The sequence below is a fragment of the Paramacrobiotus metropolitanus genome, unplaced genomic scaffold, assembly GCF_019649055.1.
Source record: "Paramacrobiotus metropolitanus isolate TYO unplaced genomic scaffold, Prichtersi_v1.0 Parri_scaffold0000104, whole genome shotgun sequence".
Classification (NCBI taxonomy): domain Eukaryota; kingdom Metazoa; phylum Tardigrada; class Eutardigrada; order Parachela; family Macrobiotidae; genus Paramacrobiotus; species Paramacrobiotus metropolitanus.
In genome coordinates, this window is record NW_026570324.1 from 535,355 (window position 1) to 550,472 (window position 15,118).

General features: G+C 45.5%; 2 protein-coding genes across 3 annotated transcripts; one reads left to right on the top strand and one right to left on the bottom strand.

The window, feature by feature from the left end:
• Positions 1–502: 502 nt before the first annotated feature.
• Positions 503–9,001, bottom strand: LOC129597359 (titin-like). Of its 2 annotated transcripts, XM_055494845.1 has the most exons (7): positions 8,818–9,001; positions 8,005–8,229; positions 7,585–7,644; positions 5,998–6,370; positions 4,877–5,283; positions 2,950–4,328; positions 503–2,345 (listed from the first exon to the last, which is right to left on the bottom strand). In XM_055494845.1, exons 4-7 carry the CDS (start codon positions 6,273–6,275, stop codon positions 888–890), a joined length of 3,522 nt encoding a protein of 1,173 aa, XP_055350820.1. In that variant the 5' UTR covers positions 6,276–6,370; positions 7,585–7,644; positions 8,005–8,229; positions 8,818–9,001; the 3' UTR covers positions 503–887. The 2 variants fall into 2 exon arrangements, with proteins under 2 accessions (XP_055350820.1, XP_055350821.1); XM_055494846.1 differs by lacking the exon at positions 7,585–7,644.
• Positions 9,002–9,705: 704 nt separating this feature from the next.
• On the top strand, positions 9,706–14,763 carry LOC129597380 (guanine nucleotide-binding protein G(q) subunit alpha-like). Its single transcript, XM_055494888.1, has 4 exons — positions 9,706–10,360; positions 10,943–11,105; positions 11,535–12,174; positions 13,050–14,763. The coding sequence occupies exons 3-4, from the start codon at positions 11,616–11,618 to the stop codon at positions 13,565–13,567; spliced, it is 1,077 nt and encodes a 358-aa protein (XP_055350863.1). The 5' UTR covers positions 9,706–10,360; positions 10,943–11,105; positions 11,535–11,615; the 3' UTR covers positions 13,568–14,763.
• Positions 14,764–15,118: the final 355 nt, after the last annotated feature.

Below are 15,118 nucleotides of genomic sequence, written 5' to 3' on the forward strand. Positions count from 1 at the left end.
CATACTTCTATGCAGAACTCCCGACGTTTCATTGAAAGCTAATTATTCTTGTGGCAAATATTGTAGTGTAATGGCTGAGGAGTCTCCATCCGATTCAAGTGATAAAAAGCGACTGACAGCCTGACATTCGTTAAACCTCTTGATAATATAAAAATCCGTTTCAACTGATTTTTACTTCGTTTTGTACTTGATTATTAATTTTATGGGGAATCATTACTTCGTTTCTTTCCAGTTTTTTTAGGCAAGTTAATATTATGAAAAATTTCGTTCGTTTTTGTACTTACTTTTAGCTTGATCATGGGTAATTCGCCAATCAAAGACGTTTCAATGTTTAAATCCCATTTTAATTTCCTTTTCAATATATTCTACTGTAGTTATTTATTTTTAAAAATTCCATTCTTATTTTAAATAGTATTCTGTTATATTTCTAATCCCTTTAAATGTTTAAAATGTCACGCGAATTTCTTTTTGCGGCTCTGATGGACATACTTAAATAATGATACAATATCAGAACGATTTATTAGCTTCACGAAACATCAAGCGGTCAGTAAACATCCGAGGAAAAAAACAGCTTCAAATTTGTCTAAACAACCATGTCACAACTTTGTAAACTCTTCGCTGACTGTATAAACGTAGCACCACCATGCGCTCACGGAATAAATCCCGATTATTATAAATAAACCGACCGAAAAAATAAATAAACCCTCTTTTAAAACGCACTAACACAATTAAAAATAAATAAAAATTAAACATTAATTAGAAACTCTCTATTAGCAAAAAAAAAACACACCAGTAACTGCAAAATCCACCGAAATTCTGCCGAACGAACGAAAAAACACCACCCTGAGTGCAAAAACGGATAATACGGCCCCTCGACACGCCCCCTGTCACCGCCCCTCGGGCAGGGCCCGCAGCACCCACAACGCGGCGTACAGGTGCCGCGCCAGCTGCTCAATCCCGGCGCTGACCTCCAGGGGGGCGGTTCCTTGTAACCACCCCTCAAACGCCCTCACCTCGGCACTCTCCGCGCTGCTCAACGCCAACAGCTCCTGCCCGCGGTTCCAGTACCACCAGCCGTTGACCAGATGGAACGCCAGCTGGTGGAAGTCCCCCAGCCCCGGCAGATCGGCCCCCGCCGCCGCCCCCGGGGGGCCGTTACTCGGCGCCGGCGGTTTATCGCTTCCGGTGCCGCTGCCCGTCGACCCGACGCTGTAGGGGGAGGCGGTGGTCCCCGGGGACGGACTGGGTGATTTGCTGACGGGGGGTTTGGTCGGCGGTGCCGGAGGAGCGGCCGCCCCCGGGGGGTGCTTCCGGAGGTAGTCGATGTTGCGGCCGACCTTCATGCACCGTTCTTCGTTGAACCCGTACATCTTCATGGATAATATCGCCAACGCCCGGAAGTGGAGGTAGCGCGTGACCTTTACAATGAGGGTCGTGTCCTCTTTGGGGCTCCCGGGGAGGCGGCAGTGGTTCAACATGTGCACGGTGCTTTGATAAATATCCAGGGCTTGTTTCGGGTTCTTCTCCGTGCATTTCCCCATCAGCGCGAAGTGCACGACACTCTGGAGGTAGATGGCCGAGCGCTTCCACTGCGTGGACGGCTCTCGCTTATCCAGCTGGTCCGCCTCCGTCTTCAGCTTGCGCGCCAGCCCCCGCTGCCGCTCAAAGTTCATGGTGGTGTCCAGAGGCTCCAGACCGGCCAGGATCTGCGTCCACAGGGTCTCCGGGGGCACCGGCGGGACGGGGGCCACCACCTCCTTCACCGGGGGTGTCGGGGTCCGCGGCGGAGGCACCGGAGCGGGTTTTTCCACGCGGGTCACCGGCACCACCTCCACCGGCTCCTTTTTCTCCCCGTTGACCGTCTCCTTCCCCTCCTTCCCGCTGTTCTTCGACCGCTTCCGGAGACTGCTCAAAATACTGTCCAACTTCCCGGGGGTCTTCTTCACCACGTCGCTGGTGGCGGAGGTCCCGTTGTGGCCGCCCACACTGTCCTCCGAGTCGGAGGAGGAGTCCAGGGAGCGCCGACGTTTTGCGGTCTTCTTGGGCGTCACCGGGGGAGCCGCCGCGGAGGGTTTGTCGGCGCGGGGCTTCTTGACCATCCGCAGGTCCTGTGGCGCCTCATCCACCGTTGGCGGAGCAGCGGGACGGGCCTCCACGGGGTCGGCGACGGCGGCGGGGGGTTTCTCAGCTTTTTTCGGTTTCTTTTCGGGAGTGGGAGGCGGCGGCGTGGCAACCGGTGATTCGGTGGGTTTGGGGGCGACGGGCGGCGCCGCGCGTTTCGGCACCTGCAGGCGGAGACGGAGGGTGCCGGTGGGCGGGGTTGAGACTTTGACGGGAGTGGATTCCTGCAATTACAAACTACAGGTGAGCGAATTAAATGAATTTTATCTTAGCAATTTAAAATATTTCATTTATCAAAATTCCATTTTCAGTTTTTATTTATTAACAATTTAGATATTTACTAATTTGATAAATTTAAATAAAAATATTTCAGTTAAAAATAATTCGTTAATTAAAATTCAACATTTTATGTAACAAAGTAGTAAACATTTATTTAACATTAAATTCAGTTAATTCACTAATAATACTTTAATACTTCAGTCAATGTAATTATTAATGATTATCTGGAAAATTCTCAGGGATCTTGATCTTGAGACTACTAACATGGTCAGAAACCAGAGAAAAATGCCGGAAAAAAATTTGTAATCAGAATTAATTCTTCATAACCTTTTCCTTGAGAAAATTCAATGGTATTTCAACGCCTTAATCGCGGAAGAACCAGGCTGACACTAAAATGCCACTGCACTACGATTATACCACTTTTACACTATGCAATTTTGTGCAACCCGGTTGGTAAATCAGACATTTGTAAACCGACATTCTGCGTCTCGGCTCCGAACCATACTTAACTGTTTTAGATTTTTACTACACTTTCTGGCAACCACTCACCTTCTCCACCACCACCTCCGTCGTGTTCTTCCCGTTCTTCTCCCCGTTGACCACCTTCAACGGCATTCGCTCCAGCAAATTCAACGGGATCTTCACCACGAAATCCTCCCCGTTGCGCTTCTCCCGCGGCTTCAACTTGAGAATCCGCTGCACCATCTGCGCAATGGGCGTCACGGGCGCCGGCGGTGAGGGACTCTTCCGCACAGTGTTCTCCCAATTCGGCGGGGACGTCTCCTTCGACCCCGACCGCCGCGCCGCCACCAACACCGCCGACTTCTCCACAATTAACGGGCCCATATCCTCATCCAGATCCATCATATCATTATCCGCGTCATCCAGCATCATCGTCTGATTGGCCACGGAGTCCCCGGGAGACCCGCCCAGCACCCCAGACGTCGACTCCACAATGACTTTTTCCGGCTCCTGACTAAATTTCGCATCGACCGTATCTTCAGATAAAACGACGTCGACTGCGGCGGGAATTTCTCGTGGTGTGGCGGATTCCAGGGAACCTCGTCGGGAATGATTCCGGGAGGTGGATTTACTGCGGGATTTGGCTTTCTTCCCGCTTTTGGGAATCGGGGAGATTGCCGCGCCGATGTTGCGCAGCGGCGTGCCTAATCCGGCCAGCAACGCGCCCGGGGATGCATGGGGCGTTGAGTGTTTCGGGGACGCCTCCCGGGAGCTGACCTCGCCCTCTTCAATGCTATCCAGACGCGTTATCTTCGCGCTCTCTTGCTCCATCTCCCTTAAACCGTTCGATTCCGCGATCGGGGAGGGCTTCAGCATCTCCAACCGAACCACCGGACTGGGCGCGGTGGACACCACGGAACTCGGCGTCAACTTCTTCTGCGTCAATTTCGAATCGATTTTGGACAGATTCCACCCGAAGGACTCATCGGTAGCCGGGGACTGCGGGGGCACGGGTGTCTCCGCCCGCACCACCGGAACAGGCACCTCCACGACCACCGGGACCTCCGGGACGACGACGGTGGCGGTCGTGGTGGGTTTAATCTCGCCCTCTTCATCGGAATCGCTGTCGGCGGAAGACGTCTCACTATCACTCAAATCCAGACCCCACACCTTCAGTTTCTCCTTGGCATCCTCCGGAATCACCTTGACGGGAGCCGTCGGCGGGGGACGTGGCGGAGTGGAGGGCCGGCGGGGGGAGGTGAGGGGCGAGATGAGGGTTTTGTACATGGCGGGGAAGGTCATCTCGCGGAGGATACTGGCGATGGCCTCCACGTCGGGCGAGGCCGACGGCAAGCGGGACTGGGAGGCGGGTTTCGGGCCCAATACGGCGTCCGACGTGGAAGACTGCGGGCTGGGAATGGCCTCGGCGATGGGAATGTGGCTAGCGGTGGTGTCGGAGCCGGGCACTACAGGTAAGAAACGCATCGTGTCAAGAAAATAACATTTTCACACGGACATTTCAATATTACTGCCTAGAAATCTCATTTTCTAAGTTTCTTATCCTTTATTAAAATTTTTTATTTTTTTCAGTCAGATTAGTAGTGTTTCTCTAAATTATTCAGGTATTTTCGCGTATAGAATGTACAGGCAATTTAATTAATTTATCATTTAAATATAAAAAGCTGAACACCTTCTGCTTAGCAACATAGAAATTTCCGAACATCCCGGTTAAAAAACGAAAACCAATTACATCGTCAGCACTTTCGAAAATATCGAGGTATTCATCTAAACAGCACCAGTCAGCAGCAAAAGCGAGAGCTGAATCCATTACACTACACTGATTACGCATTTGAGTGTATTTGCAATAAATAATAATTCTTAAGAAAATGAATTTTCAAGCGAGTACAGTTATTCGAAAATAAGAAAGCATTAAAAAAACAATTTAAACAATAATCATAATAAAAATAATCGTAACAAAAATAGCCGAAATTCCTGAAGGCATCCATCCACTCACCTGTTTTCGGTGCTTTCTCCACCACCCCATTGACGACGGCCTTCCGCTCCTCCTTGCGGCCGCCGCGTTCAGCCTCGTTCCTGCGCTCCGGATGCGGGGCATGATGACCCCCCTTGTGGTGCTCGGAGGGCTTGCGCGGGCGACTGCTGCGGTCGGAATGGGCGGAATGCCGCGAGGAATTGCTGTGGCGGCCGGTGGAGGAGCTGCGGGAGGGTCGGCGGGGCCGCGACCCTCCGTCGTACTCCGGCAGGGCGTCGAAGTCCAGATGGCCGTAGCCGTTGGTCTTCTGCAGCGCCGACAGATCCTCGATGCCCTTCTTGTTCACCAGCGAGCGCACCGCGTCAAAGTCACCGAAGAGACGCCGGGTGCGTTCCGCGGTAGGGTCGGTGTGATCCAGCGCCGAGGCTCTAATCAAACAAATACCACCGGTAAATCCGGAGAAAAAAATTAAAGAAAAAGTAAGAAATTCATTGAAGTAACCTGCGCCGATTGTAGCCTTCGCAGTATAAGAGGCCGCTTTACACAGACAAAATAAATAATGTACTATTAAAAAAAGGAAAAATAAAAAGCAAAAGAACTGGAATCTATGTAACTGTAAACATCCATTTTTCAATTGATAAGAAAACCAAATTCAAAAAAAACACCTCACCCAACAGTCCACTTTCGCTGCTTTACAAGTGAAAAAATCCATGAAAAGTTTTTTTTTATTACAATAAAAACACACATTAAAAAAATAATATTTTGAGGAAAACTCTTTAAAACGAAGGGGAAAAAAGCAGCTGCAACAGTAGCATTTCCTAAGGAAATAAAAATTCCTAATTGGAGACGGTAAGTACTCTGTCTTGACTGGCTTGTACTAAAAAAAGTCATTGGAGACCATCAGAATTTTCAAAAAAACCAATGAATGATGTTTAAAGTTTAAACAATATATGCTGAAAAGAGAAAAAATCGCAAAAAAAATAAATCGCATAAACAAATCGTCTGAAAATCGTCGTCTGAAAAAAATCGTCTGAAAATAAATCGCATTTGACAAATCATAAAGCAGCCGAAATTAACATTTCTCAATTTCCCTATATCAGAATAGCCGTTAGGTCAAGCAACGCCGACCACGCTCAACTAACCTGGGGAACACCGGCATCCCATCGTCCTGGTATCCCGCGCCGATCCCGTTGACATTGGCGTTGTTGCGGGTATTTAATCGGGCGGCCTGCGCTTCCTGCCGCTGGCGCAGCGTATCGCGGTCCTTCTGGGTGACCGGGCGGACATCGCGCTCCCGCGTCTCCCGACTGTGGCCGCGCTCCTTGTCGCGGTGGTCGCGTGAGCGGTCCCGTTCGCGTTCCCGCTCGCGCTGACGATACGCTGGCTCCATCACGCCGACAGCACCCGACGACTGCCACATTCAACAGGCGTCATGGAGTCCCACACGCCGGCACTCCAATGTCCAGTTAACGACTGATAAGGCTCGGACACAACCCAACGCAAGACGAATGCTTCCTGCGAATTATATGTAATCGTCTAATCGATGAATAAAATATAATTTACTTATCCGATCCAATAAACTGTGTTTTCTTCCGACTTTTCCTATCACCAATTTTTATTTCGTATTTCATACTTTTACAATGACCGTTCTCCAATCCAAATGTTCAACTTATTCTCATGATTTTTGCTTTCAAAGTTTTCTCGTCATTGCTAAAAAAATTGTAAACAGCCTTTTTATATTATTTAAATTTATTTACGTAATTTTTGTTCGCACGTATTTGATTTTTTCCGCCATTTTACTGCCATAATCGCAATTAATTTGAAACGGCAAACCGTATGCGTCACGACTCACGAATCTGTTTGTGGTCAGCGCAGGTAAACCAAAATATAATAACAGCCGTAGAAAAACTTCACTGCGGACAACAGTTGCATAAGTAATGTGTGCATGTTGTTTTTGATGCGGATGCTGGTGAAGGACATTATGACATTCCTTCCGATAGTTTATAGTACGCAGCCGACTGGCAGATATCTGTCTGCACAGCAGCATGCGCCTACCAACTAGCGGCAACGTTAACCGGTATTCTGCTCTAGATGCATTGCGCGCGCTGCATCGCAGGCTCCACTTTTGCATCAGCCCCGTGCCAGCTCTTTCGCAATCTTTCACACCGTCATGCTTTATCGTCCACGCGCTGTGTGATCACTGTGATGCATCAAAAAACATCAGCCTCCATTAATTCTACTGTTTCCGCAAAAAGTATGCGTAAAGTATTGAAAGATTTTTAAGATTCGCCCAACTATACGAAACAAACAAACGAAGAAATAATTTTATTACGTATTTTCGTAAGAAAAGCAAAAAATAAAAAAGCATCCGTCGAAGAAACTAAATGGTCAACAAATAAAAATAAATAAAATAACAACAACAGAGGATTAATTATTCTACAGTTAAATATGTCGAAAACGCACAATCATTTCAGAACCATTACTCATCAGTAAACCATCAATAAATGATTTAAATTTCCAGAAAAGAAAATTTTTTAATTTTTATGTGTTTCAGGTATCACTTCATTACCGACGCCATTTATAGAAACTAGCGCACAGCAATTTTCTTTTCGAGGAATTGATAATTATGTCTGAAAGCTGGCTGAACGAGTGCGATCATCAAACACACAGTCAGTCACACAGCCATTTTACAACTGACTGCCTCGGAGCTACTACGCGATAGTACTTACAAATTCATGGCACGATGATAACCGAATTGAGACGATTACCTTCCGCGATTATCCTGCGAGCTGTCACACAGAATATCACATAATCTAATCGTATTGATTTTTCCCTACAAATTTTAATATGTCGCTCTTAAACTGGGTTAAAATGCCCAACAAGAAATAAAAACGACAAATATTCAAGGAATATAAACAGCAGCCAAAACGGCGGAAACAAATCCCAGAAAAAACGTCAAAAATTGCTTTTAAAAATCTGAAAATAATTCGCCAAATTCCTAAACGAACGGGTAAAAAATTCAAAAATTATACCCACAAATTCCTAATGAAATACGGTTTGTCGATGGAATTTTAGAAATAAATGATAAATCACCGCAAATAAACGCACTGCGAAAATTAAGAAGTTTCTCCATTTTTTCTGGAAATTACCTGATAATCTTCCGCCGCACAACAGTATCTCCACTCCGCACAATACACGGCGATATCGCTCAGCCGATAATCATTCCCTCAACAATAATCAATGTCCCAGCACATTCCAGCCGTGTCTGCGGATCAAGTCCAAGAAATTTCATTTAAATTCCAACATCCGATCAACAAACCAGGTCAAACACGCTCTGACGCGCAACTCCCCGCTTCCCAGATCGTCTTACCGCTCTATAATCGGTGGAAAAATTAATACAAGATCAATTCCAAATTATCTCATTAACTTCCAAAAAATTGGTAAAATATAAAAATAGCGATATAAAAAACGGGAAAAATCGAAAATTTCCAAGAACCAGGAAGACTCGAGTAAAGCTCCGCTTAAAACTTCCCCAATTTGGTTTTTTAATATTTAACTTTATAGAAAATATTTAAGGGATATTGGCAGCGCAGAGCAATTAGTTCAGGCCAGATATTCGGGCAGCATAACAACTTTTATCACTGTTAACTGTTTACACGGAGAGGACGTAATACGTGTACGTGACTAGCAATTGCATAGGAAAGCAGCGCCGTTTACTGTTTAGCAAAAAACAAGCGCACGGCTGCGCGCTGCAATTGTGCCCCAGGTATTTTCCATAGTTCTTCCAAAATCATCACATAACCATGCAAATACCCATAAGAAACGATTATGGCTATCGAAAAGTGCTACCGATGCCGTCCCTGGTCGAAACATTTTGAGAAAACCCGGAGCGTCGTCAAAAGGGAAAATTCATGAATATTCAGCATACTGCAACATGCTTGACGCTCTATCAGCTTTTTTACCTTTCACACTTGACAGGCACATCGCGCAAGACTAGCAATGGAAGATGACGGAAGGCAAGGCAAAGAGAAAACACGGGCCAAATTAAAAAAATGATAAAATTAAAAAGGCAAGAACGGTGGGGAGGTTCTTCAGGGATGAACCTGTTGACGCTGTGTTTCACAGATTAATTAATTTTCGGACTGGCTTTTTTTAATTGCCACCATTTAGCGTGCGCGCTGAATCAAGGAGTCAAAGGACAACAGCTGTGCAATGTGACCACACTGGTATTGGTGATTCCATTGGAATTCACCTGGCAGATAATTGTATCACCTGTTTCCGGTTAAGAATTTCCGACTGTGATGAGATTTCGAAACATTTTTCCCTTTGCTTGCGTCCTGATTTTCTCAACAGTTTTTCCTATGATTGGTTTTTGGTGCAATAACGCGGACGAAACCAGTTTACCTTTACCAATAAAAGATGGCGCTACGCGATCATATTGCAAGTAATTACCACAGAAGCGGTGAATGCATACTTCCAAATCCACCTAGCGCTGATGGAATTCCGCTACATCCCGTGTGATGGAATGCACGGACAGTGCTAAAAATTTATTCGGATATTCTGATTTCTTCCGGATATTTTTGCCTTTGTAGCTGTTTTTTGTAATTTTTAAATTTCTGTTTTATAATTAAATTTAAATGGTGGAGTTGGAAGGACAGTAAGTCACGGTGACGGCACACTTTCATCGCTGTGAAATTAAGGCAACGATTTTGTTGGCCTACATCCAACACACAGAGACGGCTGGCTTTGCGCAGTGTGTGCAGGCAACCAGTTTTGACGAGTGAATGGGGGAAGTAGGCGTGGCGGCGCTGCGCACGCTGTGCCGCGACCGCGCAGCGCTGGTTATTGCCGCTGCATCCACTCTTTTGGGAATCCATCAGCTTCTCTCCAAGTATTGAGGTTTCCCCTTCCGACCGCGTGTGTGCTGTATGCTGCCAATGTGCTGTGTGTGTTGTCTCGATGGCAGGTTTCGTGATTTCCAGGGCAAATATGTGACTTTATCCGTGCAGGAAGATTATTTTTCGCCCAAATGTTTTATCTCCCCATTGAACATTTATTATGCCCAACACAGAATGCCAGTGGCTCGTGCTCACCGTTGGGCTGTTTCTCCGTTATTTAACCGTGTAAATTATGCTGTGTCAACAGGGAATTGATGGTGTCTCATAGTGTTTACGACCAGCGCAGACGCTGTATTGCTGATTCTTCGTGCTGCGTAGACGCGTGTGTGTTTTTTGGGGTGTATTGGAGATTTTTGGGGGTATTCTCCGAGTTCGCCGTTAATTTCCATGGGGCCTGCTGTCCATCGTGGCCTGCCAACATGATCTGAGGCGGAGGTGCACTGGTGAGGCAGGGCGTTCTTGATTTGTGCACTATTCGTCATACGGAACCGTAATCCACGCCAGAAAGCAGAAACGGCGTTCCGTGTGGTGGCAATTGTCGCTGCTCAATCTCCCTTATACTCATGGATTGATCATTTTCATCCGCAAAGGAATTTTATTTTGCTTCGTAAGTGGCAGAAACGTCGGAATTTTAGTACACTTTTTCTGAGAACCGAGTTTTCACAGAGTTTCCAGTTTCCTGGTTTTTTCATCGTTTTTGTGGTTTCCATTTTTCCGCTGTCGTCATTTTATTTGGTTCTCTAGAATCTTCCACTAGAAACCTCCTCGTACGTGTTCCATACCATAAAAAATTTCGCAATTTTTCTTTGGGCATAATTTTGTGAATGGGAACGTTTTCTTCGAATTCTGAGTAATTTCTAAAAAACTTTGATTATGATTTTGTTGATTGGTGGGTAATCAGTTTGCTAATTTCTGATTGGCCACTTCACCCGTAATGATTTCCGTCGTTAATTGCGCGCTACTTGCCATGGCCTGCGCGGCGTCGGAAGCCGTGGCAGTCGGCGCACAAGTATTTGAGTGCCTGTGAGCGTTTTCGTGCTCTGGTTTCGCATCTTGACAGCTATTGTGGTTGCTAGCCATTGTCATGGGCTTAGCGTGTGTGCTGCGCCTTTTTGTGGTTGGCCGACGCTTTCCATGGTATCTACTATCGGCTGCGTTGTTTTCTGATGGGGACGCTTTGTTTTGACAGGGTTTACCACGGGACAACGGGAACCGGAGCGTTGTTGTGATATAAATTAATTCCGTTGGGTTTCCCGTGGGGACACACAAGCCCCGCCGAACACACCGCGGACGTCGCTTCTTGCCTTTTGATCATTCGTCAGCGCGCGGACTCTTGCTCGCTCACCTTAAGGGTTCGTCATATTCTCCTTGTCTTCTTTTTATCATCTGCGATTTTTCTATAGTGATATTGTTGTTTATTTGAATCTGGTTCGTGATTGATCGACTGCTGCTGATCAGTCTGTTTTTGTTGTATTTTTTTGTTGATTTTTTGTGGAATTTTTTAGACTGATTTTCGTTTGATTTCTCGCTGAATTTAAAACTATTTCCATCATGTTTCATCGTATCTAAGCGCTTTGAATCTCTTGGAAATTATTCTTTTTTTGAGATTTTTTCTTTTGAAAAATTTGTTTAAATTTCGTTGATTCGTGTTACTTTAGTTTTTTTCAATTTTCTTCGTGATTTTTGTCTCAAATTGAAAGATGACGGTCTTGTTAGTATCTATTGATTGAAGTGTAGAGTGTGCGAACAGATGTTTGAGGATTGTTGGTTTTGTTGCACAGGTGACAGTGCAGTGAGCGGTCAGCGTGCCGGTGTCAATTATTCCGCGCGGGTGTGTGGTGTGTTATTTGGCGCCAGCTCAGATGCCCTGCGACATGTTGCCCTGCTTCCTGTCCGATGAAGCCAAAGAGCAGCGGCGCATCAACGCCGAGATCGAGCGCCAGCTGAAGAAGGACAAGACGGATGCACGACGCGAGATCAAACTCCTCCTCCTGGGCACCGGCGAGTCCGGCAAGTCCACCTTCATCAAGCAGATGCGCATCATCCACGGCCAGGGCTACTCGGCCGAGGACCGGCGCGGCTTCATCCGTCTCATCTACCAGAACATCTTCCTCTCCATGCAGACCATGATCAAGGCCATGGAGACGCTGGGCATCAACTTCCGCATCCCGGATAATGCCGGCAATGCGCAGCTGGTCAAGCAGATTGATTACGAGACGGTCAGCACCTTCGAGAGTCCCTTCCCGGAGGCCATCAAGTCGTTGTGGGGCGACGCCGGCATCCAGGAGGCGTACGATAGGAGGCGCGAGTACCAGCTGAACGACTCCACCAAGTACTATCTCTCCGACTTGGACCGCATCTCCAGTCCGGACTTTCTTCCCACCGAGCAGGACATATTGCGTGCCCGTGTGCCCACGACAGGTACGCATAGTCATGTTCTTCAAAAAAGTGCAGATTGTGGTCACAGCTTTTCTGGTTCAAAGTTTCTACAATTTTTTCTTTTAGTATATCAGTTTAATGAAATGAAGCTACCTAGATAACCTTTTGCCGCGATTAGAAGTGCTGTTTTGCTTTTAGTTAACCACTGGTGTGCAAGGTAACCTGTACTGAATAACGTAGAGAACTGGCTATGATGCACGCTTGGCGATTCGTAATTTGGTAGTGTCTATTTATATCAGATTTGAAGCAGTGAATATAGTCAAGTTAAATAATTTTTGCGCACTCCGTAAGCGGTAAATATTTAAATTTTTTTCGCAGTTATGACGAGAAAAAACTTACAAAGTTTCCTGGATGAGTGTATCGCTTAATTTTTGGGATAATTATTTTTTTGCCCGTATAATTATTGAGGGCTTGCTGGCGTTGTAAGCGGTCTTGGCATCTCCTACGCCCATCCAAAACTACCATTCAGAAATTATATGACCGATTCAGCAGCGTTCATATTTTGCGATTTTTTGGTGCCCGTTGTTGTAGTATTCTTGTATATACGAATATATCTCATCAGAAATTATTGGTTCAGCCGCTTGCTGTATGAGTATGCGAGTGATAATGCTTAGATATTTTTGGTGTTCATCGTAGAATAGTGGGTTTAAAACACTTTGTTCACTGAATGATACAGCGTACTAAATGGTTTGTGACAGCGATCATTTCCGTGATAATTTTTTGCTTGATGAATTTTTACCTTTATCAAGAACTCTCTGTTCATTGTTTGTTAGCAGAAATCACGTTTGATTTAATTGTGGTTAAAGTTAAAAATTTCTTTAATATTGGGTAAATGTGGTTGATGATGGTATTGGTAGGTATCATCGAATATCCGTTCGACCTGGAGTCGGTAATATTCCGCATGGTGGACGTGGGTGGCCAGCGGAGTGAACGGCGCAAATGGATCCACTGTTTCGAGAACGTGACGTCCATCATGTTCCTGGTGGCCTTGTCCGAGTATGACCAAGTGCTTGTCGAGTCCGACAACGAGAACCGTATGGATGAAAGTAAAGCGCTCTTCCGCACAATCATCACCTATCCGTGGTTCCAGAACAGCTCGGTGATGCTGTTCCTCAACAAGAACGACATCCTGCAGGAGAAGATCATGCACAGCCATCTGGTGGACTATTTCCCCGAGTTTGACGGGCCGCAGCGCGACGCGCAGGCCGCACGGGAGTTCATCCTGCGCATGTTCGTCGATCTGAATCCGGACGCGGAGAAGACCATCTACTCGCACTTCACCTGCGCCACGGATACGGAGAATATCCGCTTCGTCTTTGCCGTCGTCAAGGACACGATCCTGCAGTCCAATCTCAAAGAGTACAATCTCGTCTGAAGATGTTGCGCGGGGGGAATTATTGGAAAACGGGAAGAGGATATGTTGACTCACAACCACAGGTCACGTGACACACCCACACACACTTTGCTGATATGAATTCGTTTTTTCTACGATTTTTTTGGTCGGGCTCGGGAGTTGTTGACTCTTAGCGCAGCAAAATCAGAGACAAGAGTCGAAGCAAAAGCAGTTTTTTTCGGAAAAAATCATTTTTTTGTGTATATTTGTTGCTCAGTGTGGCGTTTTAATTTTGTCTCTTATAATCTCTCTCTTCTCCTTTTTCCGATTTTTTCTCTCTCTTTCTCGAAATCGTAACACATTTTTATCGTAAAACACATGACATAGTCATCGGTGAAAGCAAACGTGGTTGTTCACAATCTAGTCGTTTTAGCGTTTAATATTTTTACACAATTCATACGACGATTGAATCAGATGGAATATTTTCCAGCGCATTTTTTTCTTCCCTTTTGGAATTGTGTTTATCCCTCTCTTCATACCCACGCGATGGAGAAGCAGAATTCGGGGGGAATTATTTTTACGGACGGAAATCGGGGGGAAAGTTAATCTCGGTTGTTTTATATTATATTGAATTAATTAATCAAATAATTATTGGGGAATGTCACACGGAAAGAGATCTGTTTTGTTTTTCTGTTTTTTTCTTCTTCTCTGTCAGAGTGCCGATTATTTTGTGAAGCGATAGATAGTCTTTTGGGTTCTTGTTTTTTTCATCGGTTCGTTTGTTTTTAACCGTTGGTGCATAAAAAATTGGTGACATTGTTTGGTGTTTTGATTGTAATATGGATCTGATGCTGTGAGCGTAATTCGTTAAAATCAGAGTTTTTGTTCTCTCTGTGAAGCAGTCTCTCTCTCTCTCTTCTGTCGCGTCGTGTCTCTGGATCATACTGTGTTTCACGCCGGTTTGTGGGAAAAAGCGGTTTCTGGGTAGTCTCTTCCGTTGCGTTTTTTATAAGGACGGATGCTGTGGTCTGTCTGCTGCTGTATTAGGCGCTGGTGGTGTAGAAATGGCGCTCGCATTGCTACGCATTATTACCAATTAATCTTTGGATATTATTGGACTTTTGTTTTTTTTTCTCTTTCTCTCCTTTTTCATACCAACCAGTTTTCGGGAATTCTCTGCTAGCATTTACAGTCGTCTGATGTTTCGCGGATTTTATTAATAAAGTATTGGTCTGTTACGGCGGAAATTGCGCGTTGCGATAATTCGAGAATTATTAGACATAGCAGCTGCGATAATTCTTACCACAAGGAGTTTGTCCGAAAATTGTATATAAAAATACACCACAAAATGCTGCACTAATACGCTGCAGGGAGCAACTGGAAAATGTCATATAAAAAATCACGATTAAAATTTCGATTGTCGTTAGCGAAAATTCCACAAACTCCGGTGTTAGCCTAACAAATAAAAAAAACGCTATAGCAGTTAGCTGATAGTGCGAAAATGCACATGACTGTTAGTACCTAAACAAATGATAGGTTCGGCGATAAAATTCACAGAAAACAGCGTAAAAGAATGCATAAAAATATCATATT

Excerpts from the sequence above, each read along its gene's own strand:
- LOC129597380 (XM_055494888.1), top strand. The coding sequence starts at position 11,616 with ATGCCCTGCGACATGTTGCCCTGCTTCCTGTCCGATGAAGCCAAAGAG. Across the intron at positions 12,175-13,049 it reads TGCCCGTGTGCCCACGACAG|GTATCATCGAATATCCGTTC; the intron begins GTACGCATAGTC and ends TGGTATTGGTAG.
- LOC129597359 (XM_055494846.1), bottom strand. The coding sequence starts at position 6,275 with ATGTGGCAGTCGTCGGGTGCTGTCGGCGTGATGGAGCCAGCGTATCGT. Across the intron at positions 5,284-5,997 it reads GGGATGCCGGTGTTCCCCAG|AGCCTCGGCGCTGGATCACA; the intron begins GTTAGTTGAGCG and ends TTGTTTGATTAG. Across the intron at positions 4,329-4,876 it reads GGAGAAAGCACCGAAAACAG|TGCCCGGCTCCGACACCACC; the intron begins GTGAGTGGATGG and ends TCTTACCTGTAG.